The sequence below is a fragment of the Misgurnus anguillicaudatus genome, chromosome 20, assembly GCF_027580225.2.
Source record: "Misgurnus anguillicaudatus chromosome 20, ASM2758022v2, whole genome shotgun sequence".
NCBI classification, from domain to species: Eukaryota; Metazoa; Chordata; class Actinopteri; order Cypriniformes; family Cobitidae; genus Misgurnus; species Misgurnus anguillicaudatus.
The window spans coordinates 27,272,693-27,292,450 of NC_073356.2; the positions used below are offsets into that span (position 1 = coordinate 27,272,693).

A 19,758-nucleotide genomic window follows, 5' to 3' on the forward strand; every position below is an offset into this window, starting at 1 on the left:
ATAACAACAAAGTACATGGTATTTGTTCAAGAGTTCAGTCTAGCAACTAGTCAGACCATTAAAAAAAACCTGAAACCGGAAGTAAAGTTCTGACCAGACCCATAATCGTGTCCCCGCAAGTGCGTCCGATAAAACCGTCTATTCAATGTTAACTACAGGTCCTTGACTTCTTGCCTGGCTGGCTGCCACACCACTGCGCACAGTTGTGATCCATGCTTGTCGTCTCCTCTCGTCTTTAGCAAACCAAAATATTTTATTTTTGATAAGGTATTTGTTTCAAAGATCAGTTTACTCACTAGCCAGACCGATGAATAAATACAGACCGGAAGTTCACTTCGGGTCAGGTGCGTAACCGTGATAGCGCATGCATCCGATGAAAACGATTAGGAGCAATCTGAATACAAAGCATTTCTATACTGTCCACGAACTTCTATAAACTCGGAGAAACTACAGTATAATTTAACTCTACAACACGCTGTGTCATTTTTAACCCTTTGTTCAGTTAAATATAAATAAGCCCAACATCTGGATTTAAATTAACCTAGAAAATGTCCATATTTGATCCAACAATGCGCTGAACTCGTATGGCAAAAAATATATATTTTCAAATATAATTTTAAATATATTTCAAAATATACAAAAAATGGCCAAAAAATATGTTTGTTGAAATATATTTTGAAATATGTTTACAAAACTGTATTTTTAACCAATATATTTTTTGGCCATTTTTTTATATTTTAAAAATAAATATATTTTAAAGCATATATTTACATGCATTGGAAGAAAAATTTGTTTGTTATAACCTGTAAACATAACAGGTTTGAAAAGGTAAAAATATATTTTCAACTGCAAAAATATATTTGTTACCTATGAAATACATTTTGAAATATAGGCCTATATGAAGGTTAAAACTAAATATATTTTAAAATTCAAAAATATATTTAATAAAGTTTTACTTTCTACAAAATGTATTTAGCATTTATTTAAAACACAATATTGGCCAGATAATTTTTTTTTGCCATATGGGAAACCAGAGGCATCATTCAAAGTTTTTAACCAAATGGGTTTTGCATACAACCTCCAAATCAAAGAAACGTCCATTAATCTGTTAATTGTCTTTTTATATGTTTAATTTGCACAATTTTATCAGTTATGTGTGGTAACCGTGTCACTTTTCAGAGATTTTCGCCGTTTTGGAGCGGTTTTGATCGTGTTACTTTATTCATGAGGAGGCGCTGTAGACGCAACAGCGCGGTCGCAGACGTCATCAGCATCTGAGCGCGGTCTTGGGCAATCTGAAGAATTAAAACGTTGTCTGAAACGCTCAAAGCATGTAAAAACCCCAGTACGGTAATGTGCAGTTAACCTTCTCGGTGTAGAAAATGTTTGGTTCAAAGTGTTACAGTCTCGACGTTATATTAGTAGATTTCTAGTTTTTGGTACAACGCCATTACGCCAGAGTTTGCCAGAGTTCACGGGAGCGCGGAATCACATGCTCACAGTCACAGATGAGGTAAAATTTAGTGCAAAAATGCGTTCCTCTAATAATTTTATATAAACATATTTTTTAAGTTTTTAATATTTGCAATTAATCATAATATTTGAAACAAAAAACAAACAAATAGGCTATTAAAAAGTGTTACAGCATTATTTCTTTTGCAGCGTTGAATGTTCGCAAATCAATCACGTGACTGTTGCTTATGTCATTTTTTATTATTTATATACTTTATGGATTTAAAATACATTCATTTTATAACATAACGTAGTTTTTTTGCAAATACATTAATGTCACAATTAAACAAGTCATTAAACAGAAAGTATATAAACAAAAAATGCCATTTCAGATGTAAATATGATGCCAATATGTCATTATTCTGATTGAATAAATTGATATAAGTATTTGACACCAAAAATTAGTCATTTATTTTGGTGGTTTTCACATGAAGGCAGAGGCACTCAGATTGTTAGAAATGTAAGTGGGAGTGTCAAGGAAAATACTAATATTTTCTGTCTGTTTATGCACAAATCTCTGTGAGCTGTGCACACTGTGCCCCCTGAAAAAATTGGCGCATCATGCCCCTGGTTAAAACAAACAGCATATAGATGAATTGGAACCCAGTGTTTGGGTTTCTTTATTTTTAAAAATGGTATATGGGTGCAACTTAATGTATAGGCAGATATGTCTGTCCATATAGCAGTCAGTGTTTTATAGCAAATCGAGCAACATTTTATGTAACAGAGTTACTGTAAGCAAACAATGCATCTATAAATGAATTGCTACAGACTTAGAATAGAAAATGTCTTTAATATTACCTTATTCTCTAGGCCTATATTCTTTAAAGTTGTTTAAGAGTCGTTATTTTTGCTTAGTTTACACTTTATATTTATGCATTTGGCAGGTTAGTCACTTTTATACCAAGCGACTAACAGTGCATTAAATCTATATCCATTTCTTTTATCAGTATGTGTTCCTGGGTTCGAATCCATGAACTAACACAATGCTCTACCAATTGATCACATGAACATTTAAGTCATGTCATTAAGCTATATTAAATTATTCCAGGATAATTCACTTAAAGGGACATCGCGCTTAATAACGCTGTTTAAAATCAATTCACTTTCTTACTGCTTGTTGCCCAACTCACTGTGTTGTGGATATGTTAGTCACTGTTGTGTCTGGACCCCACAGCGGAGCTCTGAGCGGAGGGTCTGTGTTTGCTCACTCGGCCCGTGGGAGCCGAAATCCCTCCCCGCTGGAACCTGGCCACGGTTGCTCGGCAACAGCCTTACACAACAGGAAACAGACTTGGGGATTCCGTCACTGCTCCGAGTCAAAGAGAGCATTCAGTGGAGACAGGAAGCCCCAAGGTACAGCAGGGGGCAGGTCCATAACCAAGGCCATCGTCATGTAAATACCACCTCAAATTGCTTTTGCTGCTTCTACTTTAAGGACTTTTTTATGTCCATTGGTTGACTTTTAAATGTGGTCTGGATTTTATGACCTGCAGTCATCAGGCACATCATAAAGTAGCTAAAATAACATATTTGATTACAATCCCATTATGTATTATTTGTTTTTTGTGATTTACTGTTTTCTACATAAAATCATCCTATATAATTTAAAGAACATTTTGTGAAAATATGGTCTTGATATCTTTAATATTGACTGAGTAAGGCCATGTCAATGATATATTTTCTCGGTTGATTTAAACCAACAGCTGGGTTTGTACATTTTTTCCCCCAACCATGAGTTGAAACAACCCTGCATTTTTTAAAGTGTAGCTTTATAACCTGCTTGGCATGGTCACATCATCCCATGATGCTTATTTTGGGCTGATTTTGAAGCTTTCCTGGGCATAGTCTTCTGAAATCCTGCATCCAAACCTAAAACTTGATCTGTTTTATCTATTAAGCAAAGAGTAGCTGGAAACTTGAGGTTTTTTTCCAGAAGACCACCATAGCATCAGCATCATTCCCGGTATACTCACCCACAAACCTGCCAGCCAGACAGAGCAGTGACTTGTAAGAAGAGGTGAGTGGACCTATGACATCACTGACTCCCCTCTCTGGACCAATTGCGTCGCAGATTGAGGAAGAGTTTGGTGCAGACGGGGGTAAATGTGGTTTTGGTTTATTTAAACAATTTTTAAACTCTGACACATCATTAGTTATGCACATGCATGTTATGATTCATGCCATTGTTATGAGTGTGCATGCTTTTTTAGATCGTCTTCGAGACAGACATTTAACATCTGTTGCATTAGTTACGCAAGCCTTCCTTAAGTTACATGGTGTCAAGTCTTTGCTGTACACACTATGCTTTGCTTTCATATATCTATCATTGCGTCATTAAGCATAGCTGCCCGTGTATCCTGTTTGGAAAAGTAATTTGACATTTGTTTTTTCCTTATACAGTAAACACAGCAATGCATCATTCATTTGACCTAAGAGTCAGGCTAACTGTATCTCCATTTGTCTGTACCTTGCATAAGGCATAATTGTTTATCATTATTGATATAATCTTTATTCGTTCAAAAAACCACTTACACTGCAGACACATACTTTTGCTCGTTACAGCAGTTGTTAATGTGTTATGAAAGAAAATGAAACGAATAAAGATATGTTTAAACTTTTGCAGAATGCTGCGGTGTGTAAGCGTGGCCATTAAATTAACTTCCATACAAATGATATATCTTTCAAGCATTGACTGCATAAAATACCCACTTAAGCACTTGTACTGTAATTCATCATACTGTCAATCTAATTCCAGTCATGTAGACAACACGCTCTCTCTAGGGACAATAAAACTTGCCAGCTTTTGGCATGTAACGCAAAACGCTTCCGAAACCGGCCGGCCGGCGCTTTAAAACTTCTGCCCCAGCAACGGGCAGGCAGAGTGGAAAAATCACAGGCCAACTGACGTAGAAATAGGTGCACGTCAATCAGCACAGTTAGCTCTATTTATTACCTTCAGACGTGAAGCTGTGTTTACAGCTCTTCCACATAGCCGGTGAGGACATGGAGGCCCCGCCCAGCACCCCCACCCCCTAGAGCCCACTTAGGGCCCCCAACCACAGGGTGAGAGCTTTCCATGAGGTCAAACAAATACATATGACCCATAGAACAACAGGAGAGAGCGAATAGTAAGACTAAAGGCACAATTACCATGTTCCCATGATGAAAGAAACAGCTTGTGTTTCATAAGTGCACTCATTCCTGATGAAATTATGTATCATCCTGAGTATGCGGGTGGAAGGTTATTTGGCTCCCTTTTGTTATTCGATGAGATAAATATTCTTGGTGGGGCAAACGCCGTTAAGTACTTCAAAACATGCCCGGGTCATTAGAGAGAGGCTGCACGTCCCGTTTCAATTCACATTTAACGCTTCTTACAGTTTTGCATTGTTGCAAAACAGCTTCACTTTGGAACAAACAGTAGAGACATAAGAAAACAGTATACTGTAAAGTCATAGAAAACGGGAAAATTATAAATATATAGAATATGTGATATTATTGAATACACTGTATTATTTTTTATATAATATGTACAGCAGCCATACTAACTGTAAATATTGTCTACAGTATATAGAATTAAAATTGGACTGTAGCTACATCAAAAAAAGAGAAGAGACCACATGCTATTATATTTCTGTTTAAAGACTTAAAATATAAATATTTTCGGTAACACAAGTGTTCATGTTGGTTTTGCTCATAATTATTTTTATAAACCTAGGCATTCCCATCCCATTTCCTGGGCAATAACGGTGGAAATTTTAAATAGCGGTTTGCAGCCAAGATTTTATGGTATGTGTCGAAGTCATTTACATTCCAAAATAAACCTACATTAAGAAATATGCACTGAGGTCAATGTGTGAGCTACATTTGCATGTTAGCCCTATATATTAAAGGATTAGTCAATTTTCTTAAAAAAATCCAGATAATTTACTCACCACCATGTCATCCAAAATGTTGATGTCTTTCTTTGTTCAGTCCAGAAGAAATTATGTTTTTTGAGGAAAACATTACAGGATTTTTCTCATTTCATGGACTTTAATGGACCCCAACACGTAACACTTAACTCAACACTTAACAGTTTTTTTCAACGGAGTTTCAAAGGACTCTAAACGATCCCAAACGAGGCATATGGGTCTTATCTAGCTAAACGACTGTCATCTTTGACAAGAAAAATAAAAAATATGCACTTTTAAACTACAACTTCTCGTCTATCTCCCAGTCCTGTGATGCGTTAGCGTGACCTCATGTAATTGCGTAATGCCGTGGAAAGGTCACGTGTTACATATATAAAACACACATTTGCGGACCATTTTAAACAATAAACTGACACAAAGACATTAATTAGTATTATTCGACATACAACAACGTTGGAACGGTCCTCTTTCTCCAAACTTGTAAACACTGGGGCGGAGTTTTGCATACATCATCCGTGACCTCTTGACGTATTGCATGAGGTCGCGCTGGACCGGAGGAAGACGAGAAGTTGTGGTTAAAAAGTGCATATTTTTTATTTTTCTTTGTCAAAAATGGCAACTGTTTCGCTAGATAAGACCCCTATGCCTTGTTTGGGATCGTTTAGAGTCCTTTGAAACTCTTAAAAAACTGTTTAAGTGTTGAGTTAAGTGTTAAGTGTTCTCATTAAAATGAGAAAAATCCTGGAATGCTTTCCCCAAAAAACACAACCTCTTCTCGACTGAACAAAGAAAGACATCAACATTTTGGATGTCATGGTGGTGAGTAAATTATCTAGATTTTTTTTCTGATCCTTTAAACATAAACCTACAACATTATTAAAGGGATATTTCACCAAAAAATGAAAATTCTGTCATCATTTACTCTCATGTTGTTACAAACCTGTATAAATTTCTTTGTTCTGATAAACACAAAGGAAGATATTTTGAGAAATGTTTGTAACCAAACCGTTCCAGGACCCCATTGACTTCCACAGTATTCTTTTTTTTCTACTTTGGAAGTTAATGGGGTCCACGAACGGTTTTGTTATAAACATTTCTCAAAATATCTTCCGTTGTGTTCATCATAACAAATAAATGTATGCAGGTTTGTAACAACATGAGTGAGTAAATGATGACAGAGTTTTCATTTTTGAGTGAACTATCGCTTTAATGTTTAGATTATAATACAATTAGCATATATGGCCAACTTCCACAGTGTATAATCTTTTTACCTGGTGGTCGTGAGATTTTCTAATGTTTACATTAAATCATTTAGCAGATGTTTTTATCCTAAATGACTTCAGGGTATACATTTTTTATCACTATGTGTGTTTGAACCTGTGACCTATTTGCGTTGCCAATGCTTTAAGTTACCAAGTAAGCTGACATTTAATATATGATATAAAGTATAATAAAATATCTAATAATTAGGGAAAAATATATAATCATATTAATAACTGACATTCTTTTTATGTATTTTACTGGATATGATTTATAGGTAGGCTAATTGCGCAAGAAAAAAGTATGACGAGAAACAATGATGAATAAGGTGCTCGTAAAAGTAATTTTTGCTCATTCTTTTTGCTCTATGTCAAGCCCAGTATGAATAGCTTATTCACCAATGCAGACATTTGCCAACACATCTTGGCTTTAAAAGTCCCGGCTAATTTCGACGTCTACAGCGAATCGCGCCCTTCTGGAAATCTGTCAAAATCGAAATCATAGCTTGCCACGCTGCCAACAGCTTGTGATTTTCAGATCCAGTTGCGTTGCGACGTCCTAAAAAAAACATCTCAAACCATCTGTCTGTTTATTCAGTCAGTATCAACGGGCTGCAGTTGCTACGCGATGACAGACATATCACACAGGCGCCATTTGTGTCTTATAACCGGACAATGGAAATTATTAACATGATAATGGCTTATTTAATCGACCCCGTTTTGCAAAACCGCCACATTTAACTTCCCGCTATCCTGCATGCGCGCATGCGCAGACTCCGGATCTTTCGTCCTGTGGTTTCAGCTGCTGCACATCTGGAGAATCCCTCTCCTCTTCTGCTGTGAGCTGGAGACGTGGTGCCTGCGTCACTGCGCGGAGGGGCGGGGCTACACGGAGGTGTTTCCCGGCTTTATATAGACACACAGAGCTTTCCATCGCAAAGCAGTGCGTCACCAGAACCCCTGGAAACTAACATGCAAGTCCAGAATTAAACGAGTTAAAGAAACTGTATTAAAATAACATTCATATTTATTTTTTGCGTATTTCAAGCGCTTTAAGATTTGAAATCCGTTAGACAGTTTTGCCCGTGACTGGAATACACATCTGTTGCGGTTGAAGTGAACACAGTTGTGTCACAGATATCCAAAGTCATCACTATATTGGGAAATAAAGCGCTGGTCGGACACAGTCGTGCGTCTTGGGAAAGTGCGTTGAACTTGGCGGCAGAGTTCACCCGACAGCATGAAGTCCGCTGAGGAAGGTAACGCACTCTCTCTCTTTCTCTCTCTCGTTTATGAAGAAGAAATGCATGTGTGCACGGCACGCTGTCATATTCCACGCGCCTTGCGTGTCATTATAATCAGCAGTGATATTATTTAACTCCTTTATGTATGCACGTGTTTACTTGTGCGTTAACCTGTCGCTATGGTAGAAGAATTAAAACTGCTGTGATGCACGTGATCTTAGATAGCAAATTTTTTTCATTTCCTTTAAATGCATTTATCTAATACAATTGTTTTGTTATTAGTATTATTTATATATTGTATTATACTGTATTTTATTTTTAATCAAAGCACTCAATGAGTACTATTTTGACTCAGAGATTGCAGAAAGGAGTGGTGGGCGTGACGAAGCCGAAAAAGTAGGAGGCTATTTAGATCGCCTTTTAGCAACAACTGAGTCAAACTTGTTAAAGTTCATACTTCATGACGAGAACCTAAAATAAATCAGTACTCAATACTTTATTTTTTATCAGTATTTTTAAACGTTATTTTTTTTGTGATGGTCTATCAAACTTTATGTGTGGCTTGCATAAGAAAGTCTTGCACAGAAAAATCTTCCTACGCCGTCGTTAACTATATTTAAAAGAGAAAGACACATTAGTAGTATGTTATTAACATGAAGGATGCTGCCTGTGGTCTGGTCACGGTTTCAAGTATTTTATGGGCGGGGTCTCACAAAAGACCCGCCCATGTTTTTAATACTTACACATTTTACTACTTCCAGAACTATTGATGGATGCATCCCTCAATAATGCATTTCTGTTTACTGTCAAATAAAAATGAATTGATGTCATAGTGGACATGAAGGCATACCTTTAATAGACCATTGCATTTAGAGGACATATGAATGCTGCTTTTTGCAATGATAAAGTTCTTTAAAAAGTTTTTGGTTAAGCTACAAGTGCTTTTAAAGAGTTAAAATAGTAGTTGTTCCACTTCTTCGGCTCAGGAAGCTATATTTATTATCTTTTAAAAATCTCCTTTTTTCTTTTTAATGGGGGTGTTAGATGAAATAGTGTGTTGACGTTGCATGTCTGAAATATTGTACTGTACTCTAATTTTACCGTATGTATTGCATATGAGCAAATGTTTGCCCTTGTGTTTAGATGAAGATTGCTTATGTGTATTGGTTTTCCGTCTGGTTTTGTCGTCAGGAAGATATTTTTAACGCTTTGTTATTTTTGGCCTGGTATTTGTGTATCATTCACCTTGCTTCCTCTGCAGAGGTTGTGGCTTTTAACCACTAACGTTTTTTGACTCACAGTTATTACTTGAAATAGACAAACATCTATTTATAATCCCCTCTTTTATTTAAACCAATCAAATGTCAGATCATAAACACACTGTGGTTATCAGGTACAAATAGTTGTAACACCAGCAGTCACAAGTTTCTTTAGAAAGTAATTCAATGCACTTGTTTTCATCAATGTCTCATGCACATACAGGCTATGTATTGACACATGTAATCCAATGAAATGCAATGATGTCTCCTTTTTACCTTACAGACGCGTACAGTTACAGCCCAAACACCACCATCTCTCTTCCTCTGAGCAATCCTTGCCCATCCTCCCAATATCACAACCTGCAGACTGCTTCCTTGTCAATATCCATCAGTCAGCCTTCCTCTTTCTCCCCCCATGACGATATGAGCTCAGTGGGCTACTTCCAAACGTCCGGTCCTCGGTCTAATGGAGCTCCAACGCTGGAGAGTCCTCGCATCGAGATTACAGCCTACGGCCAGTTCCCGGAGGATGCAGTGGAGGAGAACAGCATGCCTGTTGCCAAGCGAGTCAATTCCATTGTGACGTTAACGTTGCCCAACGTTGACGGTTATCGTGACCCCACTTGCCTCAGCCCTGCAAGCAGCGTGTCCTCCCGTAGTTGCCACTCGGATGCGTCGTCGTACGAGTCTGGCTTCTCGTATAACTACGACAATTCACCTCAGAACTCCCCATGGCAGAGTCCCTGCGTCTCCCCTAAAGGTTCCTCATCACTGCAGTCGTGCACCCTTGGTGCTTCTCCAAGACATTCTCCATCTGGTTCTCCTCGTACCAGTATCACTGACGATAACTGGATGATCCCTCGAGGATCGCGACCAAATTCCCCTTGTGGCGGCAAGAGGAAGTACAGCTTCAACGGCAGCCAGTCGCACAAGTACAATCCGTACTCGCCAAACCAATCACCGGGGCTGTCTCCACAAACTTCACCTCGTCTTAGTGTGAGTGAGGACACCTGGATGCCCAACACCAACCAGTACACCAACTCTGCTATCGTTGCCGCCATTAACGCCCTCACCACCGACGGATTAACAGATCTTGGGGAAGGGATCCCTTTGAAGGCCCGCAAGACCAGTCTGGAGCACAACGCCTCAATGAACCTAAAAGTAGAACCAGGTGGAGAGGAGACCGGATCTCTGGAGCTTTGCCAGGAAGACTTCTCCTCAGCACGTCTGCCCTTCAAAAAAGAAACCTATTGCAGTGGCTTTTTGGACGTTCCACAACACCCATATTGGTCCAAGCCAAAGACTTACATGAGGTACATGCATTAGATATTTCATTTATATTATTGATTTAGATCAGTTTTGCATCATCCGTTCATCTGTCCATGCTAACCAGAGTGTTTTTTTCTTTTTGTCTCACTATTGAACTCTCACTTTAAAACCTCAAGTCCATCTTTGCCTGCTCTTGACTGGCAGTTGCCTTCTAGTTCAGGACCCTACAGCCTACAGATTGATGTTCAACCCAAATCCCATCACCGTGCTCACTACGAGACTGAGGGCAGCAGGGGGGCTGTGAAAGCACTGGCAGGAGGACATCCAGTGGTCCAGGTATAGCAAACTATTTAGTGTGTTACATTTATAACCAGGAACTGGAGATCTCCAAAGGAAACACCGGGGTAAAATGTACAGAATATAAATGTATCCCTTAATACTATAGCTGGCATGTGAAAGAATAGGTCCTGAAAGAATGGTTTTATTTTTAACTACACAGTTATAAACCACATCCCGCAACGTCATCTTCCTGTGTCGTGGTTTATTTTCACTCTTTAATAGTTTGTTTATTTTCAAAGCCAACCTTAGGCCAAAGGAAACTTTCTCATATTTGTTTTCTCACCAGTCATGCTGATATACTGTCCTTCAGGTTGTTGGTTATACTGACACGTGCAAACTCGGGAATGTCAGGCCGTTATACTCAGCAGACATTGGTGACTCACACATCTTATTTTCTTGTGACGATGAATCATGGGTATTCGCTGCACAAGATACAGTAGTTGCTGTTCGTTCTTTGTATTTTATTTGAAGAGTTTCTGCAGTTGGATGTGATTCTTGGGCAGTGTGACCCCAAACTGTCAGTAAAAAAGTGGTCTGATCGTTCTCTCTGAAAAACTAAACATATTTGCTGTCATATTTGCTGCCATATGACACCAAGACTTTCCATTCTGGGCTGAACAAATCTTTTATAGCTAAATTGTTATAGACCAATGGTTTCCATTTTTTTCCCCAAAGAACCGCAAACAGTACACATTTTGGATGTATCCATGCTCTGACACACCCAAGCTGATGTGTTGAATCAGGTGTATTTAAATAGACATCCAGCATGTGTTGAGGTTGTCCAGGAACTGAGCAAGTGAGCTCAACCTTCACACTTTCTCTACATCTTTAATTCAACCTAATGAGGTGCTAATGATTCTGAACATGGGGCTCAGCGCGACTCTCGTCTGTGAAAACAAGGCTCTCTCACCCTGAATTCGTAACAGTTTCCGGCCTAGCGCACAGACTGCCTTTTGTTTAGCGAAAGGTCCTAGTAGTGCACTGACATCATGTGCGACAGCATCATGCGGAGGCGTCCAATCTCCGCTCCGCACATTTCTGGCAGGCGAGTTAAGGGGAGTGTTCGAGTTAGCCTCAAACAAGCTTGTCCCATCCTTTAAAACATCATATTAGAGATAGTACATGTCCTTTAGTGCACGGTGCTAAGAATTCTCCTATAACTTTGAGTCACCATATATAGTCCTAGTTTATAGTCTTGAGGCCCACTTCTCTCTCTCTCTGTTTCTTCGCTTGGCTTTGGTGGTTTCTGGTGGTCAGGATTTTTCTACCGAGACAGTTAGAACCCCCGTCTCTCTTTTTTCTCTCCCGCCCCCCTCCCTGTTCGGGTTCCTGGTGGTTTCTGTCATTTTTCGTATCCTGGATGCAGTTTGACCACATGCGCCAGCATACGTGAGTGCGTAGCCTCTGAAGTAAGCCTGCCGCACCACAGCTATGCGCTTCCACGTCTGCGTTTAAGTCTCTCGGGGAAGTAAACTGCTCAGAACAGCTCTGTCAACAAAAATCACCGCTGTAACTGGAAGAAGTGACGAAATCCCTAAATATAGGTTGGTTTGTAGGAGCAGTGCTTTCGCATTTGCGATATTCAGATCATTGCAACGCGGCCTGCTATGATGATCTGTGTTACTTTTTCATTCGGTAGCGATTTAAGTCTCTTGTTTTAACACAAATTGAAGAACAGATCTTCTTGCTCAATATCATATTAGACACAACCTCTTCCAGTAAGATTTGCTCACCGTATCTGGCCTCCTTCAAAGACGTCTGTCTACAGTAAATCTGCGTTTTTTTCCCTCAAGCTGTTTCTCTCATCTGCCACAGATGTGCTACGGAGGTTGAGGGCTTGAGTGGGTGAGAAGTGACCCGCAACATTGAGAGGTTCAGACGTATGGCTCTGAACTTCGTGCCATGGGTGGAAAGAGTCATGGCATTCCTCTAGTGGGTGATAATGTAATGATGAGGGGGGAGGTTGTGCGGACCTCTCTGTGCTGATCTGTGCTCTCCGGCCTGTGCACTCCCTACTGCCTGAATAAACACGAATGCCAGGCTCAAACATATCCACTTAAATAAACATACACACTCGTCCAACTTTTTCACTGCAGATGCTGACCACCCTCCTTGAGGATAACTACCGGTATACACATTGGCCATGTTTAGACCGAATGTGTTTGTGCTGTAAATCCAAATATCACATTTACATTATGTACATATTTGGCAAAGCTTATATCCAAAGTTACTAACAGTGCATTCATGCTATACATATAACAATCTTTGTTAAAGAAGATAACCATATATGTTCCTTTAGCTCAGTTAGTAGAGCGTTGTGTTATGGGGCGTACACACCAAACGTGAGTTCAACGATTTGCACGAGTAGATTACATACAAAGTCAATGCAAAGATGTGATCAGACGCGTCCCCACGCGGGGCGATGCGAATGAGGCGAATTGGGCGGTGCGATTGCCGCAAAATCACGCGCTATTCACCTCAAACGCACCTTCGTGCAAGGTGAAAATATTTAACTCAAGCTAAAAATGTGCATGACACAAAGTTAAATCCCGCGAGTAATGTAGAGCGAGCAACGCGATGCTATGCGTTTGGTGTGTACGTAGCATTAGCATCGCAAAGTTTCTGGCATTGATTCCCACTGATTAAAAAATGTATACCTATGAATTAGCATCTGTCAAATGTATAATGGTATAATGTATATGTCATAAGTCGCACGGGTATATTTTTGCAATAGCCAAAACTACATTGTATAGGCTTAATGCCAAAAATCATTAGGATATTAGGTAAAGATCATGTTTCTACATAAATATTTTGTAAGTTTCCTACCTTAAATATATAAAAAAATATATTTATCATTATTAATATGTGTTGCTAAGGAATTCACTTGGACTTTAAATATTTAGATTTTTTTGCACCCTCAGATTTTCAAATATTTGTATCTCGGCCAAATATTGTCCTATCTTCAGAAACCAAACATAAATTGAAAGTCACCTTTCAGATGATGCATAAATCTCCATTTCAAAAAATTGACCCTTATGACTGGTTTTGTGTCCAGGGTCAGATATATAAACTATGCTATATGCTGTGAATTACCGTTTTGGTCTAAATGGCCATGTTTGTCTTTCAGCTTCACGGCTACATGGAGAGTGAGCCTTTGACCCTGCAACTGTTTATCGGGACTGCAGATGACCGTCTCCTGCGACCTCACGCCTTTTATCAGGTCCATCGAATAACCGGGAAGACCGTGTCCACGCCAAGCCACGAAGTGCTGCAGTCCAACACCAAAGTTCTGGAGATTCCTTTACTGCCCGAGAGCAACATGAGGGCCATGTGAGTATTCATGCACACACGTTGTTTAGACACCATTTTGTTTTACCACGTCCCCCCACCTCGTGTTGAAAGCAACTCATAAGCAGAAGTCTGTTTTTGTGTGCACACGCTCTCTGTGAAGTCCTACCACGCCGGGTTTCCCTTGTCTGAGCTCCAGGGCTCGTGTTACAGGAGGCCCCTGGTCGCGTGGAGCCCGTAATGGGGAGCTGGGCTCTCATATGTGAGCCGGGCGGTAGCGGTCTTACTAGCTCAGCACTTTTTCTCCTCGCTCTGTAACATTTAACAAAAAACCTCAAACCCCTTTGGATCCCGTTAAAGAACCGTCTGAAGAACATTCCCGCTTTGTCACGTTTTTGCAGCATAGCCAAAAAATGTCTCAGCCCATATGTCAATGCAGTATAGCCAATTTCATTTTACTTTTTTTGTACATTTTGATTTCCCCCCCTCATATACAGGTTTGTTTGGACTGGCAGTCCTAAAAATGGAAAGCAGGCAGCTCTACCCCCAGGCTGCTTAGTTTCACACATTATAAAGGGAATACACTGTGAAAGACGTGATGAATTACAACCAAAACACCAAGTTCTCTTCGCTTCAGTTCAGAAAACTGTATATCACGGTGGCTGTGTGTTCGTAAACACATAGAACACAACGTGCTTGTCCTTACCACATGCACATGGGAATGTTAATATGTGATATTCCAGGATCTATGCTGGGTTGGCGAGTGAATCACACTCGTAATTATTTCCCCAGCTTTTCATGCTTCCTGTTTTTACCAAAAAGTAAAGCTTCAAGGTTCATTTGGCTCAGGTGGATTACACGCGATAATAAAGGCTGTGGCCCGAAATGCTTCTTCAGTAAAGTGAAAAACTTTGACAAGCTTTAAATGTGTATTTATTTTAAGTTGGCTTTTTTGGAAAACAATATCAACTTTTTATGGATTTACCAATGGATTTATGGATTGATACTGCCAATTCAAGACCATAAATTTAAGCAGCGATAAAAAATGGGCATTTTTTTATATGGGTAGAATTAGAAGAGTGAAATAAGTCAAATTTTGTCAGAAAATCTGAAATAGACAATAAATTAAAAGCTTACTCTGTTTTGAGATATATTTTTTAAACAACCACATACATTGTGTAGTTCTAAGATGATATATTAAGTCTGTTATTCAAATATGTTTATTTTTTCTTTGGCACAGAATCGACTGCGCTGGAATTCTCAAGCTGCGGAACTCCGACATTGAACTCCGGAAGGGAGAGACGGATATCGGTCGGAAGAACACACGTGTGAGGATGGTGTTTCGCGTTCACATCAACCAGCCGAACGGCAGGACTGTGTCCCTACAGGCGGCATCCAACCCCATCGAGTGCTGTAAGTCTAACACCACAAAATCTCAGATCAACATGTTCTTGATAATTTGCCTAGATTGTCCTGATGTATTGAATTATTTTCTCTGCTTATATAAATCATTTGTTTGGCTTCAATAATTATTGTGGCCAATCGGATACTATAAGGTCAGGGCTCCAGACTAACTTTTTTCACTAGGAGCACAGTGGCTCCCAACTGAAAATTTTAGGGGCGCAACCAGAAAATTTCGGGGCACACACCGTAAATCAACATGCTAACCACATATTCACATTTCTACTTATTTCCACTGTATTACTAATAAATACTTTGATGATAGATGCAAAAAGTACAATGTGCCGTTTCAAATTCAGTGTCACATCAAAAAAAAAGGTCAAATTTACTGGTCGCACATGTGCGACTGGATGTAAAATTCAGTGGCACACTCTCAAATTTTGGTCGCAGTCTGGAGCCCTGGAGGTAATGAAACATCACTAGAAAATTAGCTAATTGTGTTATTTTTGGCTTATAGCAAGTTAAAAGCCAAACACAGTAGAAATGTGGATCTGTATGATGTGTCATTTTTTTATTTTTTAGAGCTAAAAAATGAAAGATTTTAATCAGGTAGCACTGCCAATACTACCTGGTCATTAAATGGATGTTTAATGACCAGATAGTATTGGTAGAAAAGGCGTATTCAGTTTGTTATTGTATAATATACATACAGAGGGGTTCACTTGTAAAAAAGCTTTGAATTATTGCACATATTGTCAGTATAACAAGGAGAGATACACCAATATACATTTTTTTCACTGATAGTGATTATTCAGCCGATTATTCAGACTAATATCAGCCGATACCAATAGTTTGGTGGTTATATTAACTTGCATTAACAAACTCAAGTCTGAAGATTACATTTTCTGGATGTTTTTCATTCATATAATATCCATTAATATTGAACATTAAACCAGTGATGTTTCTTAACATTTTCTACACACAGAGCTTAAATTCATTGCATTTTCCTGTTCTTTTTTGATTGACAGTATATATTGGCCACGACTATCAGCTGTTTTTAAACTATCACAAAAAAGTGTGAAAAATAGCTTTTATTGACCGATTATTGGCTGATATATCAGTGCATCTCTAATAAAACGTTTACTTCAAATATTTCAATGTAAGCTGTGGAATCGTATCTTTCTTACAAAAGCATTAGTTGGAAAATGTACATTTTTTTATTTGATTTGTGACATAAAAAATTTCAGAATCATAAATATTGCTACATTTTATTTCAAACCTTTTAAACCTTTTCTAAAGCCTTTTAATAAAGCGAATCCCAAGTTTAGTGGTGGACGTTTGGACCCAATTGTTTACTCAGGCATAACCATATTTACCCTCAGTTAAATTTATTACCAACAGTAAATCTTGAAATTAGTCTTGCTCATTTTATCTCTCTCAACCTCTGTCCTCCTGTAGCCCAGCGCTCGGCACAGGAGCTGCCCCTCGTGGATAAACAGAACATGGAAAGCTGTGGAGCCTCAGGAGGCGAGCAGATGCTTCTTAGTGGGCACAACTTCCAGCCCGACTCCAAGGTGGTGTTTGTGGAGAGAGCACAAGGTACAGGACACGCTTAGAGTTGTGTGTTGTGTTTGAATGAGCAACAGGATTTGGTTCTCTTTTGGGAATTTTCTGAAGGTAAAGCTATTGGGACAAAGACTGAATCCCAGATCTCATCTCTTACTTGGAAAGCATATTAGATGCAAGATGGTAAAATACATACAGTACACTTTGAGTATAAAGTAAGTTCACCATCACATACCGGGTCCTATTGTATACTGCAAGAGATTGTGACTGTAAAGGGTACTGTGTCACGCCAATGATTGAGACACTATTGCCGTGTCAGGCTGCTCTAACATTACAGTCCTGTTTGGTGCTGGTAGTTGAAATTAGGTAATGCACCTTTAAAGGAAAAATGTGCAATTTTAGTACTTTTGTAGTACATTATTTGAACATTTACCTACAGATAGTTCACTTATAGTTATATATAGTCTTTACACAGTTCAACTTGAACTTCAGATTTTTTTGTAAATGGAAACAAAGGCATCCAGAATTAATCCCTCATTCCTCATTATTTTCCAGTGCTTGACATGGATCACAGTACCCGTTTGTGAAAACCCAGCTAAAGTCATAAAAAGAACATTCAGTGCTGAAAATATATAACATTAATATATTTTATATTGACTGAGTAAGGTCATGTCAAAGATTGAAATCAATGTGAAATCATCAAATGAAATCAAACTTTGATGCTCCTAATCTCAAAATTCGATCGAGACTTTTGCCTGGATTTTCAGGGTCACATTTTATCTGTTTCAACATGTGGGTCAGTGTTTTAGTCATGAACTTGTGCGGTTTATAAAAGGCCCCTAGAAACTGCACATTATATGTCCTGAACTCACATTGCATTCTTCAGTATAATTTGTATATATGCTCAGTCTCATCTCTAGATAGAAAAACCCACCTACCGCTCATCCATCCCTCCTCCTACTCTTCTCTGCCGTCAAAATATCACTACCCATGCCAGAGTGCCACATGTGGAGCACATTAATGCGCTGTATTTTTAACCCAACAGATTTACATTTCCAGAACTTTCCATTGCCTGTGCTGCCCAGGAATGGAGCCCAAATAGAGAAAGTGCAGTCTGGGTTGTCCCTCGTGTCTGGGCGTTTGTTTTGATTTTTTGTCTGTCTTTATTCAGGGCTTTCTCCATCGTTTCCATATGGAAAATAGTAGCAGGAGTCCTCGACCGTTGATACCTGAGATTTACAAACAGCCATTTCCTTGATGAGTTTGTCTAAAATTAAAACCTGAAAGCCAAGATTGAATGGTGTAAACTCGTTTGATGTTTGGCATTGACCGAAAGCCAGAGGAAATGGCCTCACTGCTGTACCTGTCAGGAAAGGATGTTGAAAGGCAAGATTAGATTTGATTTTATGCAGTATTTCTGTTATTTATTAATATGTGCTTGTTAACTACAGCTGTTACCAAATGGGCATGGATGGATGGAAAGAAAGATAGACTTAGAGACAGATTTATACATGCCCTACAGCAGATTACATTTCTGTTTTGTGTTCTTTGTAGATAAATATAGTTTTAGTATGTAGCTGAATAAAATTCAAGTTAGGACGTGCCATTTAGCTCAGCAAAGCGGGTGTTTAGGATTAGCTAGATGAAATCAATGAAAGTTCTGGGTTTGACTTTTCATATTTGGTTTATGAGAGCATCATCGACCTGCGGTCAGACATTTTTGGTTTGTTTGCACATACATGTGTGTGTGTTTGTTAGAGAGATAAAGAGGGCATGTGTGTGCTTGCAGACTCAAGGGTGTGTACTCTTGTTTTTGAGAAGGGTTTCCCTATGTCTGGCATCCGCTGTGGATTCTTGGGCAATCCTCACATGGAAACACCCCTCAGCCAGCCCACTATTGGCATCAACAATTCTCTCTCTCTCTTTTTCTCTCTCTCTTTCTCTCTCTCTTTCTCTTTCTGTCTCTCTGTCCAGTTTGCCCAAGACAAATCTTTTCCACTATCCTTTTTCATGAGCTTAGTCACATGCATGTGTCTTATTGCCTTATAACTTATGCCTTTATATTTGCATTTAACATCATCTATAAAACTTCGGCTTCTCCAAAATTGAAAAACAGTCTGTTTTCAGAAAGGCAAAGATGCAGTTCAGCCTTTATATGGATTGTTATTTAGGATGTCTTCACATCCACGTGGCAAAATAATGCATTAATGCATCTTAAATTCACATTAGTCATGCACTCCATCAGCATGTGGAATTTTATTGACAAGGTGTTGGAAACAGGAGTTGATATGTTGGAGTGCTGTGGATTTGATCTCTGCGGATTAAAGCTCAGCGGGAAAGCTTGTTTTTGTTATGAGTAAAGTGGGGGCTTCCACGACGTGACTCACACACAGGGAATCCCTCTCTCGTTCGCTCTCTGTGTCTCTTTCTGGCCATTGTTTCCTTCGAGCTGCAACGTGACTGCGTGCGCTCTTTTCCCATCTGTAACTGGAGCGTGTCTTAAATGGAAAATCATAAAAAGAATCTCATTTGCAAGAAAAGTTCAAAAGAGGTTCATTGAAAACCTGACTTTTAAAACTAAAACGGCTTAAACTTACCAAAGAAAAGCCTAATGTTCGGATAGGATAGGGTAGGGAAGGGTAGGGAAAGGTACAATAGGATAGGATAGACAAACTGACATTGAAGAGTCACATATATAGTCTGC

General features: G+C 39.0%; 1 protein-coding gene across 5 annotated transcripts in view; it reads left to right on the forward strand.

Annotated features, from left to right (window-relative positions):
• Window positions 1-1,212: 1,212 nt before the first annotated feature.
• nfatc1 (nuclear factor of activated T cells 1) overlaps window positions 1,213-19,758 on the forward strand; it is a 51,901-nt gene continuing 33,355 nt past the window's right edge. Inside the window, exons 1-8 of one of the 5 annotated variants that reach the window (XM_055220287.2) lie at window positions 1,213-1,350; window positions 2,690-2,908; window positions 3,449-3,532; window positions 9,475-10,504; window positions 10,637-10,796; window positions 13,927-14,129; window positions 15,328-15,500; window positions 16,947-17,087. In XM_055220287.2, coding sequence (XP_055076262.1) covers window positions 9,615-10,504; window positions 10,637-10,796; window positions 13,927-14,129; window positions 15,328-15,500; window positions 16,947-17,087 — 1,567 coding nt within the window. In that variant the 5' untranslated portion in view covers window positions 1,213-1,350; window positions 2,690-2,908; window positions 3,449-3,532; window positions 9,475-9,614. Of the gene's footprint in view, window positions 1,514-2,689; window positions 2,909-3,413; window positions 3,533-7,596; window positions 7,948-9,474; window positions 10,505-10,636; window positions 10,797-13,926; window positions 14,130-15,327; window positions 15,501-16,946; window positions 17,088-19,758 lie in introns of those variants that run through there. The other 4 variants (XM_073858425.1, XM_055220286.2, XM_055220288.2 and 1 more) reach the window with 4 other exon arrangements.